Source organism: Bubalus kerabau, chromosome 14 (assembly GCF_029407905.1).
Source record: "Bubalus kerabau isolate K-KA32 ecotype Philippines breed swamp buffalo chromosome 14, PCC_UOA_SB_1v2, whole genome shotgun sequence".
NCBI lineage: Eukaryota > Metazoa > Chordata > Mammalia > Artiodactyla > Bovidae > Bubalus > Bubalus kerabau.
The window spans coordinates 75,793,361-75,813,494 of NC_073637.1; the positions used below are offsets into that span (position 1 = coordinate 75,793,361).

The 20,134-nt window shown below is 38.8% G+C and overlaps 1 protein-coding gene across 2 annotated transcripts in view; it reads left to right on the top strand.

The window, feature by feature from the left end:
• The window catches only part of TMEM64 (transmembrane protein 64), a 35,640-nt gene extending 15,710 nt beyond the window's left edge, over positions 1-19,930 (top strand). The window contains exons 2-4 of one of the 2 annotated variants that reach the window (XM_055546703.1): positions 3,924-4,079; positions 9,309-9,407; positions 18,825-19,930. In XM_055546703.1, coding sequence (XP_055402678.1) covers positions 3,924-4,079; positions 9,309-9,407; positions 18,825-19,013 — 444 coding nt within the window. In that variant the 3' untranslated portion in view covers positions 19,014-19,930. The remainder of the gene's footprint in view (positions 1-3,923; positions 4,080-9,308; positions 9,408-18,824) is intronic. The other variant, XM_055546704.1, reaches the window with a different exon arrangement.
• Positions 19,931-20,134: the final 204 nt, after the last annotated feature.

The window sequence follows — 20,134 nt, forward strand, 5'->3', positions numbered from 1 at the left end:
GTGGCCAAAGTACTGGAGTTTCAGCTTTAGCATCATTCCTTCCAAAGAAATCCCAGGGCTGATCTCCTTCAGAATGGACTGATTGGATCTCCTTGCAGTCCAAGGGACTCTCAAGAGTCTTCTCCAACACCACAGTTCAAAAGCATCAATTTTTCGGCGCTCAGCCTTCTTCACAGTCCAACTCTCACATCCATACATGACCACAGGAAAAACCATAGCCTTGACTAGACGAACCTTTGTTGGCAAAGTAATGTCTCTGCTTTTGAATATGCTATCTAGGTTGGTCATAACTTTCCTTCCAAGGAATAAGCCTCTTTTAATTTCATGGCTGCAATCACCATCTGTAGTGATTTTGGAGCCCAGAAAAATAAAGTCTGACACTGTTTCCACTGTTTCCCCATCTATTTCCCATGAAGTGATGGGACCGGATGCCATGATCTTCGTTTTCTGAATGTTGAGCTTTAAACCAACTTTTTCACTCTCCACTTTCACTTTCATCAAGAGGCTTTTGAGTTCCTCTTCACTTTCTGCCATAAGGGTGTCATCATCTGCATATCTGAGGTTATTTCTATTTCTCCCGGCAATCTTGATTCCAGCTTGTGTTTCTTCCAGTCCAGCGATTGTCATGATGTACTCTGCATGTAAGTTAAATAAGCAGGGTGACAATATACAGCCTTGATGTACTCCTTTTCCTATTTGGAACCAGTCTGTTGTTCCATGTCCAGTTCTAACTGTTGCTTCCTGACCTGCATACAAATTTCTCAAGAGGCAGATCAGGTGGTCTGGTATTCCCATCTCTTTCAGAATTGTCCACAGTTTATTGTGATCCACACAGTCAAGGGCTTTGGCATAGTCAATTAAGCAGAAATAGATGTTTTTCTGGAACTCTCTTGCTTTTTCCATGATCCAGCGGATGTTGGCAATTTGATCTCTGGTTCCTCTGCCTTTTCTAAAACCAGCTTGAACATCAGGAAGTTCATGGTTCACATATTGCTGAAGCCTGGCTTGGAGAATTTTGAGCATTACTTTACTAGCGTGTGAGATGAGTGCAATTGTGCGATAGTTTGAGCATTCTTTGGCATTGCCTTTCTTTGGGATTGGAATGAAAACTGACCTTTTCCAGTCCTGTGGCCACTGCTGAGTTTTCCAAATTTGCTGGCATATCGAGTGCAGCACTTTCACAGCATCATCTTTCAGGAGTTGAAATAGCTCTACTGGAATTCCATCACCTCCACTAGCTTTGTTCGTAGTGATGCTTTCTAAGGCCCACTTGACTTCACATTCCAGGATGTCTGGCTCTAGGTGAGTGATCACACCATTGTGATTATCTGGGTCGTGAAGATCTTTTTTGTACAGTTCTTCTGTGTATTCTTGCCATCTCTTCTTAATATCTTCTGCTTCTGTTAGGTCCATACCATTTCTGTCCTTTATCGAGCTCATCTTTGCATGAAATGTTCCTTTGGTATCTCTGATTTTCTTGAAGAGATCGCTAGTCTTTCCCATTCGTTGTTTTCCTCTATTTCTTTGCATTGATCGCTGAAGAAGGCTGTCTTATCTCTTCTTGCTATTCTTTAGAACTCTGCATTCAGATGTTTATATCTTTCCTTTTCTCCTTTGCTTTTCGCTTCTCTTCTTTTCACAGCTATTTATAAGGCCTCCCCAGACAGCCATTTTGCTTTTTTGCATTTCTTTTCCATGGGGATGGTCTTGATCCCTGTCTCCTGTACAATGTCATGAACCTCATTCCATAGTTCATCAGGCACTCTATCTATCAGATCTAGGCCCTTAAATCTATTTCTCACTTCCACTGTATAATCCTAAGGGATTTGATTTAGGTTATACCTGAATGGTCTAGTGGTTTTCCCTGTTTTCTTCAATTTCAGTCTGAATTTGGCAATAAGGAGTTCATGGTCTGAGCCACAGTCAGCTCCTGGTCTTGTTTTTGCTGACTGTATAGCTTAATAAACATTTAATATCTCACAGCTTCTGTCAGTCAAGAATTCCTGTACAGAATAGCTGTGCTTAGTTGCTCAGTCATGTCCAGCTCTTTGCAACCCCATGGACTGTAGCCCACCAGGCTCCTCTGTCCATGGAGATTCTCCAGGCAGGAATACTGTAGTGGGTTGCCATGCCCTCCTCCAGAAGATCTTCCCAACCCAGTGATCGAACCCAGGTCTCCCACATTGCAGTCAGATTCTTTACTAGCTGAGCCACAAGGGAAGCCCAAGAATATTGGAGTGGGTAGCGTATCCCTTCTCTAGGGGATCTTCCCAATCCAGGAATTGAACTTGGATCTCCTGCATTGCAGGTGGATTCTTTACTAACTGAGCTACCAGGGAAGCCCACAGAATAGCTGCTGCTAAGTCGCTTCAGTCATGTCCAACTCTGCGACCCCATAGACGGCAGCCCACCAGGCTCCGCTGTCCCTGGGATTCTCCAGGCAAGAACACTGGAGTGGGTTGCCATTTCCTTCTCCAAGGTGCCTCTAATTCAGGTTGTCTCACAGTACTCAAGATGTTGACCAGAGCTGCAGCACCTTATGACACAACTGAGGACGAATCTGCTTCCAGGCACTCTCAGGTGGCCGTTGGCAGCTCTTATGTATTTACTAGCTTTTGGCTGAAGACATCAACTCCTTGCTGTAGCAGGGACCTCTCTGAAGAGCTGCTTACAGCATGGTAACTTACCTTCCTGAGGGAGAGATGGAGGTCTTGTTATTTTTGTAACCTAATCTTGGAACTAACATCTCAACTTATGTGATAGTCTGTTTGCCAGAAGAAAGCTCTAGGTCCAGCCCACACTCTAGGGCAGAGGATCACACAAGGGCATGAATACCATGAGATGGATTTACTGGAAATAGTTTAGATACTGACTGCCATACAGGTTATACACAAAGGTTTTCATACAGGTTTTAAAAAATTTGTAATAGCCAAAGAATACATAGTCACATGTACACAAAGAAACAATTAAGGAAGCAGTTTAAATGTTCCACAGCAAAAGAATGGTTAAATTGTGCTATGTAGTATAAATGTATAATAATACTTTGTACCTTTTTGAGGGCTGATCATGTGCCAGGCATTTGTTAAGATATTTACGCATATCGCATGTTTTACAGATGGAAAAACTGACATTCAAAGACTGTACTTAAATGTCATTTTAGAGTTAGAGTTACCTGGCTTCAGAACCCAGTGACCACATTGCTACTTAGGTATGCTTATGAAGAACATTTAGGGGCTTCCCTGGTAACTCAGCTCGTAAAGAATCTGCCTGCAGTGCAGGAGACCCCGGTTTGATTCCTGGGTCCATAACATCCCCTGGAGAAGGGTTAGGGTACCCACTCCAGTGTTCTTGGGCTTCCCTGGTGGCTCAGATGGTAGAGAATCTGCCTGCAATGCAGGAGACCTGGGTTCGATCCCTGGGTTGGGGAGATCCCCTGGAGGAGGGCATGGCAACCCACTCCAGTATTCTGGCCTGGAGAAGTCCTCGTGGACAGAGGAGCTTGGTGGGCTACAGTCCATGGGGTCGCAAAGAGTCTGAAACGACTGAGCGACTAATCACAAAAACAAGCATGAAGAATATTTAATGACATGAGGAAGACTTTAAAAACTGTTTTTACAAAGTGATGTGTGTGTGTCTGCACCTTTTATTTATGTGTAAGAAAAAAACAATAGTCACAAATGTCAGCTTTCCATGACAGAGCAATAGAATGTTAAAATTTTTCTTTAAACTTTTATTTCATTGTAGATCTTTTACATTCTATATATATTCCATGTATAATCATGTTTAAAAATCAGAATGCTTTGAAAAGTAGTTCAGCTCTCTCTGCTTTCGAGAGAAAACTGCTAGCAAGACTTGCATACACAGTTTTATGTGACACTGAAGTTTTACTTGGTAATGAATCATCCCATTTAATACTCCTCTAGATCACTGACCTCTCCTTACCCAACTATTTGGTGGCGTCTTCAGCTGGCCTGCTTCCTACCCAGCTCCTGAATTCTTACCTGGGCACCACCCTGAGGACCATGGAGGATGTCATTGCAGAGCAGAGCGCTAGTGGATATTTTGTTTTTTGTTTACAGGTGAGTTTAAGGCCAAGACTTGCCTTTTTTTGTTGTTTCTTAGTTTAAATCTAAGAAATTTCACTGAAAATAATTTGATTTTTTTTCTTTTTCACATCTTTTATTATTCTTTCACCACTATTTCATTTTTTGGCATTTACATTTTTAATCTTGTGAATATGTGGAAATACATAGAACTGAATTGACACTTATTGAAAATTTTCTAAGCACAAAAAAGGGAATGACAGAAATAGGGTTCTTTTTGCAGTGATTATTTTTAAAATCATGACTAAATCAAATATTCTGAATTTATATGAACTATTGTTAATACTGTGTTTCTAAAGGTAGTTTTAATGAGATTTGATGAAGTTGGGTTTTTAATCTTACTTTATATCTTAAAATTTTGAAGATACTGAACTTTTCTATTGATATTTTTTAGATTATTATACTGGAAATATAAATTTCTTTCTAGGACGATTAGATGTGAACAAATTTTTTTAGAAACTATTGCTTTATATAAAGTATAAAAGTATTATTCTATTTCAAGTTCAAATAATATTTGTATAATAGATTAGTACTACTATGCAAATTATAATATAGTTTGAGGTACGTATAATTTCATATAAGAGATTGATAAAAGAGGAAAATCCTGCTAGGTAGGCAGATTTATTCAGTGCCTTAAATTACATGCTGGAGGAGTTAAAACTTCATTTGCTTGTAACACATTTCATTCCTAGGATTTACCAAAATATAAAATTATTATTTTTGATAGTTTAGTAAGATGGTGATGATGATGATAGTTAATATTTATTGAATGCTTTATATGCCATATATTTAAGCTCATTTAATGCCTACCAAAACCTTAGTAGGTATATACTTATTATCTATTATCAAAGCCAATTGTGTGTTCAGTAATGTTACATTGGTAGCTTGAAATTGGTCATGACAGGGGGTATTTACAATTATGGAAATTGGCAAGTGTTCTAAATCAAGCCTGCCATCTCTGATCCCTAGGATCAGAGGTGTGTGTTTACCAGCACACCATTAGATAATAATTTGTGCAAGGGGTAGAATCAGGATCTGAACAAAGGCAGTTGGTTCTAGAGACCATGCTCGTAAGTCTACTGAGCAGATCATACCAGTTAGATAGCTGACTTAGTGATCTCCTGAACTGTAAGTTTTAATTTATACTGTTTTTGAATATACGGTATCATGTTACAGATTTACTCTTAATGCTATTATTCTCAAGTTTTTGAGGCACTATATTGTTTCAAAAATACTATGATAAAGTTAGAGGTAATTTTCTTTGTGCTTAGACAGTACAAATTTAGTAAACAAAATGAGCCCAGGAATATTTACATTAAACTATAAATAAGCTTGTCAGAGAAGACTTGCTTTAACATAAATTTTATAATATTTATGATATTCAGAAAATCAGTTTTTATTTTCCTTTACTGTTTTTTTCTTCACAGCTACATTTTCTAAAAGATAACCTGCTCTAGGTTTAGAGTTTTTGTTATAGTTGGTTTATTTTTATTAATGTAACATGCTAATCACATATTAAACTTTCTATGAGTTATGTCAGTCAGTCAGTCTGACTGTTTGCAACCCCATGGACTGCAGCACACCAGGCTGTGTCCATCACCAACTCCCAGAGCTTGCTCAAACTCACATCCATTGAGTCGGTGATGCCATCCAACCATTTCATCCTCTGTCGTCCCCTTCTCCTCCTGCCTTCAATCTTTCCCAGCATCAGGGTCTTTTCCAGTGAGTCAGTTCTTCGCATCAGGTGGCCCAAGTATTGGAGTTTCTGCTTCAGCATCAGTCCTTCCAATGAATATTCAGGACTGATTTCCTTTAGGATTGACTGATTGGGTCTCCTTGTAGTCCAAGGGACTCTCAAGAGTCTTCTCCAGCACCACAGTTCAAAAGCATCAATTCTTTGGTGCTCAGCTTTCTTTATAGTCCAACTCTCACATCCATACATGACTACTGGAAAAACTGTAGCTTTGACTAGATGGATGTTTGTCGGCAAAGTAATGTCTCTGCTTTTTAATATGCTATCTAGGTTGGCCGGAGCTTTTCTTCCAAGCGGCAAGCGTCGTTCAATTTCATGGCTGCTGTCACCATTTGCAATGCTTTTGGAGCCCCCAAAAATAAAGTCTGCCACTGTTTCCCCGTCTATTTGCCATGAAGTGATGGAACCAGATGCTGTGATCTTAGTTTTTTGAATGTTGAGTTTTAAGCCAACTTTTTCACTCTCCTCTTTCTCTATCATCAAGAGGCTCTTTAGTTCTTCTTCACTTTCTGCCATAAGGGTGGTGTCATCTGCATATCTGAGGTTATTGATATTTCTCCTGGCAATCTTGATTCTAGTTTGTGCTTCATTCAGCCCAGCATGAATGAATTCACATGATGTACTCTGCATGTAAGTTAAATAAGCAGGGTGACAATATACAGCCTTGATGTACTCCTTTCCCAATTTGGAACCAGTCCATTGTTCCATGTCCAGTTCTAACTGTTGTTTCTTGACCTGCATAGAGATTTCTCGGGAGGCAGATAAGGCGGTCCGGTATTCCTATCTCTTGAAGAATTTTCCACAGTTTGTTGTGATCTACACAGTCAAAGGCTTTGGTGTAATCAATAAAGCAGAAGTAGATGTTTTTCTGGAATTCCCTTGCTTTTTGATGATCCAGTGGATGTTGGCAATTTGATCTCTGGTTCCTCTGCTTGAACATCTGGAAATTCACAGTTCATATACTGTTGTAGCCTGGCTTGGAGAATTTTGATCATTACTTTGCTAGCATGTGAGGTGAGTGCAATTGTGCAGTAGTTGAACATTCTTTGACATTGCCCTTCTTTGGGATTGGAATGAAAACTGACTTTTCCAGTCCTGTGGCCACTACTGAGTTTTCCAGGTTTGCTGGCATATTGAGTGCAGCACTTTCACAGCATCATCTTTTAGGATTTGAAATAGCTCAACTAGAATTCCATCGTCTCCACTAGCTTTGTTTGTAGTGATGCATCCTAAGACCCACTTGACTTCACATTCTGGGATGTCTGGCTCTAGGTGAGTTATCACACCATTGTGGTTATCTGGGTCATGGAGATCTCTTTTGTATAATTCTTCTGTGTATTCTTGCCACCTCTTCTTAATATCTTCTGCTTCTGTTAGATCCATACCATTTCTGTTCTTTATTGTGCCCATCTTTGCATGAAATGTTCCCTTGATATCTCTAATTTTCTTGAAGAGATTTCTAACCTTTCCCATTCTATTGTTTTCTTCTGTTTCCTTACACTGATCACTGAGGAAGGCTTTCTTATCTCTCCTTGCTGTTCTTTGGAACTCTTCATTCAAATGCGTATGTCTTTCCTTTCTCCTTTGCGTTTAGTTTCTCTTCTTTTCTCAACTATTTATAAAGCCTCCTCAGACAACCATTTGCATTTTTGCATTTCTTTTTCATGGGGATGGTCTTGATCACTGTGTTCTGTACAACGTCACAAACCTCCATCCATAGTTCTTCAGGCACTTTACCTATCAGATCTAATCCCTTGAATCTGTTTGTCACTTCCACTGTATAATCGTAAGCGATTTGATTTAGGCCATAGATGAATGGTCTAGTGGTTTTCCCTAGTTTCTTCGACTGGGAGCTGACTATGGCTCAGATCATGAACTCCTTATTGCCAAAGTGTTATATAGTATCTATGTTAATGATTTATGTTTATAATCATCCCAAGGTACTCTAAGATTCTGATGTATGCTACATTCTCAGATACATTTTTTAGTATATTTAAGTAATTTTATGTTTTTCTAGTTTCCTGAAAACAATTTAAAACATTTTTTATGACATTGCAATTAGAATTCCTCATATTAGTAGCTTTCAGAAGATTTTCACTATTTGATACTTTATATTTCTATGCATCTTAGTAGATTACTCATATAATCAGTAAAATTGTAATAGAACAAAATAGTTCATGCATTTGTCAGTGGTACTTCTTAAAATATAGGATCTTCTTTTTTCTAAGGGATTTCTTACCCTTTAGCTTGAGTTGGAAAACTTAAGCTTAGGATACAAAACAAAAGGAAAAAAAAAACAAACACGTTTCTTAGCCCAGACATTTACAAAAAGCAACCACCACAAAGAAAATGTGAAGGCATATTTATGTCTCGATTTGATACATTGATGTTATTTATAGTTTATTTCAGGGAGTATTAAGTTTAGCTTAAAGAAATATAGAACTCTGAACAGGGAACTCTGCTCAGGATTTTGTGGCAGCCTGGATCGGAGGGGAGTTTGGGGGAGAGTGGATACATGGATATGTATGGCAGAGTCCCTTTGCTGTCTTCCTGAAACTACCACAACATTGTCAATCAGCTGTACTTCAGTATAAAATAAAAAGTTTAAAAGAAAATGGAGAGGAGAAAGATGTCATCTTGAAGGGAAAATTAGCATGGGGGGAATAAAAAAAGAATGAAGCACATGTTAAGGTTGAAAGAGTACAGTATCATGTTGTTCTTGTTGTTCAGTAGCTAAGTCATATCCAGCTGTTTTCTACCCCATGGACTGCAGCGTGCCAGACTCTCTCCTTTCTGGATTTTCTGTCTTGTTCCTCTGATTGATATTTCTAGTTTTGAGCCAGTACCATACTGTTTTGATTATTGTAGCTTTGTAATACAGTCTTAAGTCAGGGAGCCTGATTCCTCTAGCTGTTTTTCTTTCTCAAGATTGCTTTGACTATTTGGGGTCAAACTTCTTTTCCAATTTGGATTCCCTTTACTTCTTTTTCCTCTTTGATTGCTGTAGCTAAGACTTCCAAAACTGTGTTGAATGAATGTGGCAGTACTGGACATCCTTCTGTTGTTCCTGATCGTAGAGGGAATGCTTTCAGCTTTCCACCATTGAATATGATGCTAGCTATCAGTTTCTCATATATGACCTTTATTATGTTGAGGTATGTACCCTCTGTGCCCACTTTCTGTAGAATTTTTACATAAATGAGTGCTGAATTTTTTCAGAAGCTTTTCTGCATCTATTGAGAGGATCGTATGTTTTTCACTTTTCAGTTTGTTGATATGGCGAATCACATTGATCGATTTGAAGATGTTGAAAAATCCTTGCATCCCTGGGATGAATCCCACTTGATCATGTATTTTAATGTATTGTTTAATATGGATTGCTATTATCTTGTTGAGGATTTTTGCATCTATATTCAACAGTGATACAAGCCTGTAAATTTCTTTTTTTGAAGGTATCTTTGTCTGCTTTTGGTATCAGGGTGATGGTGGCCTCACAAAATGAGTTTGGAAGTTTTCCTTCCTCTGCAGTTGTTTGGAACAGTTTCAGAAGGGTAGGTGTCAACTCTTCTCTAAATGTTTGGTAAAATTCATCTGTGAAGCTGTCAGGTCCTGGACTTTTGGTTTTTTGGGAGGTTTTTAATCACAGTTTCAATTTTAGCACTTGTGATTAGTCTGTTCATATTTTCTGTTTCTCCCAGGTTCATTCTAGGGAGATTGTGCCTTTCTGAGAATTTGTCTGTTTCTTCCAGATTGTCCAATTTATTGGCCCATAGTAGTTTCTTGTGACACTTGCTTTTCTATGGAATCAGTTGTAACTTCTCCTTTTTCATTTCTTATTTTATTGATTTGAGTCAACTCCCTTTTTTTCTTGATGAATCTGACTAAAAGTTTATCAATTTTGTTTATTTTTTCAAAGAACCAGCTTTTAGTTTCATTGATCTTTGCAGTTTTCTTTTTCTCTATTTCATCTATTTCTGTTCTAATCTTTATGATTTTTTTACTTCTAGTAACTTTAGATTTTGTTTTTTCTTTCTCTGGTTGTTTTAGGTGTAATGTTACATAGTTTACTTGAGATTTTTCTTGTTTCTGGAGGTAAGATTGTATTGCTATAAACTTCTCTCTTAGAATGGCTTTTGCTGCTTCCCATAAGTATTGAAATGTTATGCTTTTGTTTTCATTTGTCTCTAGGTATTTTTTATTTCCACTTTGATTTCTTTGGTGATCCTTTGGTTGTTTTGTAGCATATTGTTTAGCTGCCATGTGTTTTGTTTTTTTAGATTTTTTTTATATAGTTTATTTCTAGTCTCAGCATTTTGATCAGACAAGATGCTTGATTTTTATTTTCTTAAATTTACTAACACTTGCCCTGTGGCCCAGCTTGTGATCAGTCCTGGAGAATATGCCTGTGCACTTGAGAAAAATGTGTAGTCTGCTGCTTTGGGATGGAATGCTCTATAAAGATCAAAAAAAGCCCAGCTCATCTGAAGTGTCAGTTAAGCCCTTTGATTCCTTGTTAGTTTTCTGTCCAGATGATCAGTCCATTGATGAAAGTGGGTTATTAAAGTCCTGCACTATGATTGTGTTACTGTTAGTGTCTCCCCTTATGGTTGTTAATATTTGCCTTACATATTGAGGTGATCCTATGTTGGGTACATATATGCTGCTGCGTCACTTCAGTCGTGTCCAACTCTGTGCGACCCCATAGATGGAAGCCCACCAGGCTCCCCCGTCCCTGGGATTCTCCAGGCAAGAACACTGGAGTGGGTTGCCATTTCCTTCTCCAATGCATGAAAGCAAAAAGTGAAAGTGAAGTCGCTCAGTTGTATCCGACTCTAGCGACCCCATGAACTGCAGCCTACCAGGCTCCTCTGTCCATGGGATTTTCTAGGCAAAATTACTGGAGTGGGGTGCCATTGCCTTCTCCGGGTACATATATAGGTATTTATAATTGTTAAATCTTCTTGGATTGAACCCTTGATCATTATGTAATGTCCTTTGTCTCTTATAACCATCTTTTTATAAAGTATGTTTTGTCTGATATGAGTATTGCTACACCAGCTTTCTTAAGATTTCCATTACCGTAGAATACTTTCTTCTCATCTCCTTACTTTCAGTTTGTAAGCGTTCCTAGATCTGAGGTGGGTCTCTTGTAGACAGCTGTATATATTGGGTCTTGTTTTTTTATCTACCCAGCTGGTTTATGTCTTTTGGTTGGTGCATTTAGTCCATTTACATTAAGGTAATTATTGATATGTATGACCCTATTACCATTTTCTTAATTGATTTTGGGTTTATTTTTCCTAAGTCTTTTCATTCTCTTGTGTTTCCTGACTAAAGAAGTTCTTTAGCATTTGTTGTAAAGCTGGTTTAGTGTTGCTGAATTCTCTTAACTTTTGTCTGAAAAGCTTTTGATTTCTCTATTAGATCTGAATGAGAGTCTTTCTGGGTAGAGTATTCTGGGTTGTAGGTTCTTCCCTTTCATCACTTTGAATATATTGTATCATTCCCTTCTGGCTTGTAGAATTTCTTTTGAGAAATCAACTGATAACCTTACAGGAGTTCCCTTGTATATTATTTATTATTTTTCCCTTATAGCTTTTAATATTTTATCTTTATCTTTAATTTTTGATTACTATGTGTCTTCATGTGTTCCTCCTTGGGTTTATCCTGCCTGGAACTCTGTGCTTCCTCGATTTTGTTGACTATTTCCTTTCCCATGTTAGGGAAGTTTTCCACTGTTATCTCTTCAGATATTTTCTCTGGTCCTTTATCTTTCTCTTCTCCTTGTGGAACACCTATAATGTGAATGTTGGTATGTTTAATGTCCCAGAGGTCTCTTAGGCTAGCCTGTCATCATTTCTTTTTATTATTTTTTCTATATTCTTTTTTGCAGCAAGATTTCCACCATTCTGTCCTCAACATCACTTATCTGTTCTTCTGCATCAGTTATTCTGCTATTGAATCCTTCTAGTGTATTATTCATCTCTGTGTTTGTTCTTGAGTTCTTCTAGGTCTTTGGTAAACATTCCTTGCATTTTCTCCATTCTTTTCTGAGATCCTGGATCATCCTCATTATCACTATTCCTGAATTCTTTTTCTGTAAGGTTGCCTAACTCCACTTCATTCAGCTGTTTTCTGGGAATTTATCTTGTTCCTTCCTCTGGGATGTAATCCTAATTCTTTTCATTTTAATTAGCTTTCTATGATTGTGTTTCTCATTCTGTACCTGCAGGACTGTAATTCTTGCTTCCTCAGTCTGCCCTTTGGTGGATGAGGTTAAGAGGATTCTGCAAACTTCCTTATGGGAGGGACTGGCTGTAGGAAATCTGGGTCTTGCTCTGGTGGGCAGAGCCTGCTCAGTAAACCTTTAATACAGTTGTCTGCTCGTGAGTGAGGCTGTACTCCCTCCCTGTTAGTTGTTTGGCCCAAGGTGACCCAGCCCTGGAGTCTGCAGGGTCTGTGGTAGGGCTAATGGTGACTTCCAAGAGGACTTAACGCTACCAAGGAGCACCTCTCATGACTGCCGCCGCCAGTGCCCTCATCCCCACAGTGAGCCCCTGCCGACCCCCACCTCAGGAGACCTCAGATACTCCCGGGTAGGTCTGGCTCAGTGTCTTGTAGGGTCACTGCTCCTTTGTCCTTGGTCCTGGTGAACACAAGGTTTTGTTTGTGCCCTCCAAGAGCCGAGTCTGCTTCCCCAGTCCTGTGGAAGTCCTGCAGTCAGATCCCACAGGCCTTCAATGTCAGATTCCCTGGCATCTCCTAGTCCATTTCCCAGATGCCCAGGCTGGGAATCCTGATCTGGGCCTAGAACTTTCACGGCTTTGTGGGAACTTCTTTGGTATTATTGTTCTCCAGTTTGAGGGTCATCTGCCTGGTGGTTGTGGGAGTTTGATTTCATTGTGATTGTGCCCCTCCTACCATCTCGTTACAGCTTCTCCGTTGGACCTGGGGTACCTTTCTTTGAGGGATTCCAGCATCCTTTTGTCAATGATTGTTCAAAACATAGTTGTGATTTTTTATGCTCACGCAGGAGATCTCATTGTTGCTTCTTGACCCACATATAGGTTTCACAGGAAATGAGTAAGGTAGTCTGGTACTCCCATCTCTTTAAGAATTTTCCATGGTTTGTTCTGAGCCACACAATCAAAGGCTTTAGCATAGTCAGTGAAGCAGAAATAAACCTATCTCTGGAGCTCCTCCCTTGCTTTCTCCATGATCCAGTGAATGTTGGCAATTTGATCTCTGGTTCCTCTGCCTCTTCGAAACCCAGCTTATACATCTGGAAGTTTTCAGTTCATGTACTGCTTTAGCCTACGGTGAAGGATTTTGAGCATAACCTTGCTGTCCTGTGACATAAACACAATTGTACAGTAGCTAGAACACTGTCTGGCATTGCCCTTCCTCGGGATTGGAATGAAAACTGACCTTTTCCAGTCCTGAGAGTAGCCACTGCTGAGTTTTCAAAATTTGCTGACATATTGAGTGCAACACTTGAACAGCACTTAGTCTAAAACCTTTCAGGATTTTAAATCATTCAGCTGGAATTCCGTCACCTCCAGTAGACTGTTCATAGTAGTGCTTCCTAAGGCTTACTTGACTTCATATTCCAGGATGTCTGGCTCTAGGTGAGTGATCACACCATCATGGTTATCCAAGTCATTAAGACCTTTTTTGTCTAATTCTGTGTATTCTTGCCACCTCTTCTTAATTTCTTCTGCTTTTGTTAGGTCCTTACCATTTTTGTCCTTTATTGTGTCCATCTTTGCATGAAATGTTCCCTGGATATCTCCAGTTTTCCTGAAGAGATCTCTAGTCTTTCTGATGCTGTTATTTCCCTCTGTTTCTTTGCACTCTTCATTTAAAGGGGTCTTAACTCTCCTGCTGGCTTCCCTGGTGGCTCAGAGGGTAAAGCGTCTGCCTGCAAGGTGGGGAGACCTGGGTTCAATCCCTGGGTCGGGAATATCCCCTGGAGAAGGAAATGGCACCCCACTCTGGTACTCTTGCCTGAAGAATCCCATGGATGGAGGAGCCTGGTGCATGGGGTTGACAAAGAGTCGGACATGACTAAGTGATTTCATTATCTCTCCCTGCTATTATCTGGAACTCTGCATTCAGATGGGTATATCTTTCCCTTTCTCCTTTTGCTTTTGCTTCTCTTCTTTCTTCAGCAATTTGTAAAGCCTCCCCAGACAACCACTTTGCCTTCTTGCATTTCTTTTTCTTTGGGATGGTTTTGGATACTGCCTCCTATACAGTGTCACCAACCTCTGTCCATAGTTCTTCAAGCACTCTGTCTGCCAGATCTGATGCCTTGAATCTATTCACTACCACCAGTATATAATCATGAGGGATTTGATTTAGGTCATACTTGAATGGCCTAGTGGTTTTCTCTACTTTTCTTCAATTCAACCCTGAGTTTTGCAATAAGGAACTCATGATCTGAGCCACAGTCAGCTCCAGGTCCTGTTTTTGCTGACTGTATAGAGCTTCTGCATCTTTGGCTACAAAAAACATATTTAGTCTGATTCTGGTATTGACCGTCTCATGATGTCCAAATGTAGAATTGTCTTTTGGGTTGTGGAAAGTGTGTGTGCTGTGACCAGCGAGTTCTCTTCACAGAACTCTGTTCACCTTTGTCCTACTTCATTTTGTACTCCAAGGCCAACCTTGCCTGTTTCTTCAAATATGTCTTGACTTTCTGCTTTTGCATTCTAATCCCTTATGATGAAAAGGACATCTTTTTTAGTGTTAATTCTAGAAGGTGTTGTAGGTGTTCATAGAACTGGTCAACTTCAGCTTCTTCAGCCTCAGTGATTGGGGCATAAACTTTGATTGCTGTGATGTTGAATGGTTTGTCTTGGAAACAAACTGAGACAATTCTGTTGTTTTTGAAACTGCACCGCAGTACTGCATTTTGGACTATTTTGTTGACTATGAGGGCTACTTCATGTCTTCTAAGGGATTCTTGCCCACAATAGAACAAAAAAAAATCTGCCTGCAGTGCATGCAACCCAGGCTTAATCCTTGGGTGAAGTAGGTCTCCTGGAGAAGGGAATGGCCTACTGCAGGATTCTTGCCTGAAAACTTCCATGCACAGAGGAGCTTGATGGGCTACAGTTCACAGGGTCAAAAAACATTCGAAGTTCCTGTGCACTATTGTTCTTTATTGTGTTGGACTTTACTTTCACCACCAGACACATCCACAGCTGAGCATCGTTTCTGCTTTGGCCAGCCTCTTAAGTCTTTCTGGAGCTATTTCATTGCCCTTTACTCTTCCCCAGTAGCATACTGGACACCTTCAAACCCGGGGAGCTCATCTTTCATTTCATATCTTTTTGTCTTTTCATATTGTTTATGGGGTTCTCCTGGCAAGAATCCTGGAGTGGTTTGCTATTTCCTGCTCCAGTGGACCATCAGGTAGTACTCTTCACTGTCATCCATCATCTTGAGAGGCCCTGCATGGCATGGCTCATAGCTTTATTGAGTTACACAAGCCCCTTTGCCATGACAGAGCTATGATCCATGAAGGGGTTAGTATCATAAGCTTCCTCATATTTGGTAGAAGTAAGCCATAAATTTGCCTCCCAATATAGCCACCTAAGCCACCGAAAGAGAATCCAGAGTGTCCATTAACATTAGAGCAGTACCACATAGATATTCAGAGGAAGGCACAACTCTTCATTGTACTGAAATCCAACATAGATTCCATGGTTTGTCAACTTAGTCTTTTCCATATATTTTTGTGTGTATTCATCAACCAAAACCCAATCCTGGATAAATCCAAGTTTTGATCTGCTCTTGCACCTGCTCTTTTGGGGAAGTAATGCATCTAAGCAGACTGGTGATATTTAATTCATGGCTGCAAGCCTTTAGCTGGTATCTCAACACTGCTGTATATTCTGTTCCCTTCGTCTTCCCATTTCCCCATTTTCCTTATGACTTTCAAACTTATCCTCACTCCCCTCACAAATTCTTCCTTCTGCCCCAACTTCCTTCTTCGTTCACAACAGATTACCTTTCTTGCTTAACAGAAAAATCCAAAGCCTTCAAATGGGAAACCCCTCAATTTACAGCTATGAAATCTCCTAACCTTTTGTTCTGCTTATACTCTTGGCCTGCTTTTCAGTTAACAGTGGAAGAAATCACTTTCTTGTATAAGGCTGTCTTTCTACTTATGTTTGATTCTTTTGTTTTAGTAGGGAAACTTTGTAAAAATGTTTGGTTTTGTATTATTTTAACACTTCACTGGGCTGTTAGGAAGAGTCAGTATAAATTTCCAACCCCTGGGCTCCAGAAAGACATCTGGAGAAAATCCCATGTAAAGATGTAGCCAATTCACCCTTGTGGGGGAACCTGAAAAATTCTCTCACTAGTTCTAAACTTACTTTCTATGGCCTTGCCAAATCCTTCCCTCAAGCTTTCATCACTAACCTTCTGTAAATCAGATACACTTTCCAGTTCTCATCTTAGCAAGCTAAGACTCACGACTATGCTTTTTAAAAACGTTTTCTTCTCTTAGCTTCTTTGACACCACTATCTTGAGCTTTTTCACTGTTTTCCTGGCTCATTTATCAGCACCTCCTCCTTTTACTCCTAACTTGGTCCTCCTCAAGACTCTAGCCAAAGCTTTTTAGTCTCACTCTGAAAACTTTTCTTCTTGGCAAATGCAGTTACTATAGTGGCTACTATTATTAAGGACATTGTGAGGACTCCCTAATATGCATCTTCAGCTTAGTCTTCTTTCCATACCTTTAGACCTTTTCACAGAATTGCTTTGGATATCTAATTGGCACCTCAAATTCAGCATATCCAGAGCAGAACTTAGCATCTCATTCACACCTTCTCCCAACTAGGTAACTAACTAACATTTTTTCATCTCTTTTTATGGTATTACCATCCACATAGTATCAGACTTAGGGTGTTCAATAAGTATAACTTATATTTTCCAGAGAGATAACATACTAGAGAACAATGACAAGATTTAAAGGCCTATGTTTAAAATAACTGATTTGAAGGGAATCCTTCTGCAGTGTTGCTGGGAATGTAAATTGGTACAGCCACTACACAGAACAGCATGCGTGCTAAGTCGCTTCCATCACGTCTGACTCTGTGCGACCCCATGGACCGTGGCCCACCAGGCTCCCCCGTCCCTGGGATTCTCCAGGCAAGAACACTGGAGTGGGTTGCCATTTCCTTCTCCAATACATGAAAGTGAAGAGTGAAAGTGAAGTCGCTCAGTCGTGTCCGACTCTTAGCAACCCCATGGGCAGCAGCCCACCAGGCTCCTCGGTCCATGGGATTTTCCAGGCAAGAGTACTGGAGTGGGGTGCCATTGCCTTCTCTGATATTCCTATGTGGAATTTAATTTTTAAAAAAAGATACAAATAAACGTATTTACAAAACGGAAACAGACTTACAGACATTGAAAACAAACTTACAGTTACAAAAGAGGAGATGAGTAGAGGATAAATCAGGAGCTTGGGATGAACACACAAACACTGCTCTACATAAGGTAGAGAACCAGCCAAGGACCTACTGTACAGCACAGGAAACTACTCAGTATTCTGTGATAACCTACGTGAGAAAAGAATCTAAAAGAGAATGAGTAGACACCTGAAACTAACATGACACTGTAAATCAGCTATAATAACATTAAAGAGAGAAAAATGTTAACTATGGGTGAAAATTAATTATCTTTGTCGCCTGTAGCATAAAAAATAAGATAAAATAACTACTTTGCTTAGAATTGTATTGCGTGTGTACTCACTTAATGTACATCCATTGTACAAGTTCCAGGTTCCTTCATCTCCTTAAGCTACCTCACCATCAGTGTGAGGTAGGTCACCACCTTCACCTCTACCCTCAGCATTTGTACCTGGAGTATTTCTCCCATAAAAATATAGGTAGGCTTAATTGAAACAGTATTGTATTTCAGGATCACTATGCTTAAAGCAGCTTTTGAAAGCATGCTGAAACATTAAACATCTACTGAGAATATTTTGCTCCAAACCCTGAAGAACTGCTTTACAAATGAACTTTGGAATAAATGTCATTTAGAAGATGTAGACTGCTTAGACAGTCATTGAGCTGAATTGTCTGTAGAATGTTTAAGTACAGAGGGAGTACAACTTCTGGACAGCGGGAGAAGCCCACGTGGTTTCAAGGCGCTTACTTGAAATCAGGTCACTAAGTGAGCGGCTGAACTGAGACTAGAGCCTTGGTGCTTTTTCTGTTCCTTTTATTGGAATTTTCCCCCTTACCATGTTCCTGTGTTTTTATTTTGAAAAGTGTAGACAATTTCATGTTCACAGTCTCTTGTTAATTTCTTTTAAAGCTTATTGGCATTTCATTTTTCAAGCATTTTAATATTTTTCATTTCAGCTGCACCAGGTAGGTCATTTGCAAATGGTAGTGTTTCTAAGTCAACTTAAAAATACCTACAGACATTTATAGTTTTGCACAGAAGTAATACTACATTAATTACATTAACAAAGTTTAGCCAACTTTATTGTAGAAATATATATATTTTTTTATTCCTTGAAGGAAACTTTTTGATACAAAGAAAGAAGCTTGACATCAAACAAACATCATTTAATATGGACTAAAAGGGATATATGCTTGCTTTGTGTTAACCTGACACTGTTATGAACACCTTGTAGATTTTGGCCCTCCACACCCAGCAGACAAGAAATAAATGACACTTTGTGTAAACTATTTAAAAATGTTACCTTACTGTATTTGAAAACTGTCCTGTTTGAAACATTTCTGATGATATTTATTGGCTTGGAAATGTTCTGCCTTTTTACTATGTAAAACATTGCTAACTGTAATGTTTTATTTTTATTCACAGATTATTATAAATATCCTGTTTGCAATATTTCTAAGACAACATTTATTGGCTTAGAAAGTTCTCCCTTTTTACTATGTAAAATATTGTTAACTGTAATTTTTATTTTTATTCACAGATTATTATAAGTATAGGCCTCATGTTTTATGTAGTTCATCGAGCTCAAGTGGAATTGAATGCAGCTATTGTAGCTTGCGAAATGGAACTGAAAACCTCTCTGGTTAAAGGCAATCAACCAAATATCAGTGGCTCTTCATTCTACAAGAGGACCCTAACATTTTCTGGAGATGGAATCAATATTGTATAATTCTAATGAAATGTGTAATTATCAAGAGCCTAGTGTGCTGTCCAAGATCTAGCAGTTCCCTTACTGCTGGGCAGGGATGCAAGTTTTAATTGTCTTATGGCACACACACACACACACACAGACGCGCACACACACACACACAAATGACTAGTTTTTAAATTGCACAGTTTTTAAAAACAGGAATCATTTTCTGGATATGTAAGTGTAAATGTCGATGCACCTTTGGCTGCAGCTCTTTATCATTTATTATGCCCTTAGTGGCCTGTAAGTCTGCACTTTAGGTTTTGGGGTTTTTGTTTTTGTTTTTTTTTTGTCATTATTTTCTTTATGAGTACTTATGAACAGAAAAATAATCCAAATATTTTTCTGTTTAGTGTCTTCATTTATAAAGATTATGAATAGTTGTATGTGTCTTTCCTGCTTATAAAAATGAGTAAAAGTATGTAATTTTAAATGTATAATATTATTGGATGTTCTTTGCTTTTGTAGTGTTTCCAGAAAGGATAAATGATGTCTTGTTGTGTTTTTTTTAATGTTTTAGTTGGAACCACTTTGCTTTCCTTTTCCTTGCTAGTTAGAAAACAGACATGAACTTTTGTTTAAATGTATTTTTGCAAGGATCAAATTGTTACACCTATACACCCAAGTTTAAATCCTACATTGTGGGACTGAAGTGCTCTTAAGATACCTTTTTTTATTTTTGCTGTGTAATATGCAAAGCGAAAGGGAAATTATTTAATGCGTAGTGGCTCAAATTAGAACTTGTGTTCTAATTTCACGTCATTGGCTTTAGCCTCCTTAGGTCTTCCATCAAAGGGCTGTCCTATTACAGTCTTACTGAAAATTTTATTAAAATAAACTTCTTTTCTTTTTGTATTCATTATTAGGCTTTGAAATAAAGATGTTATTCCTTTAAAGTGGTGGGCTTGCAATCACTGAAGATGTCACTCTGGTGGCCTTGTTTGATCAAAATGCCTATCTAAAAAATTAAGCTTTAAAATCAGGTTTATAATTCTGTTGAAGTACATATATATTTGTCCCCATAGTCTTCAGCTTTAAAACTGTAAGTAATGTTATCTTGATGCCCAGATTTGTATTATATATTTGCCCTACTATAGAGT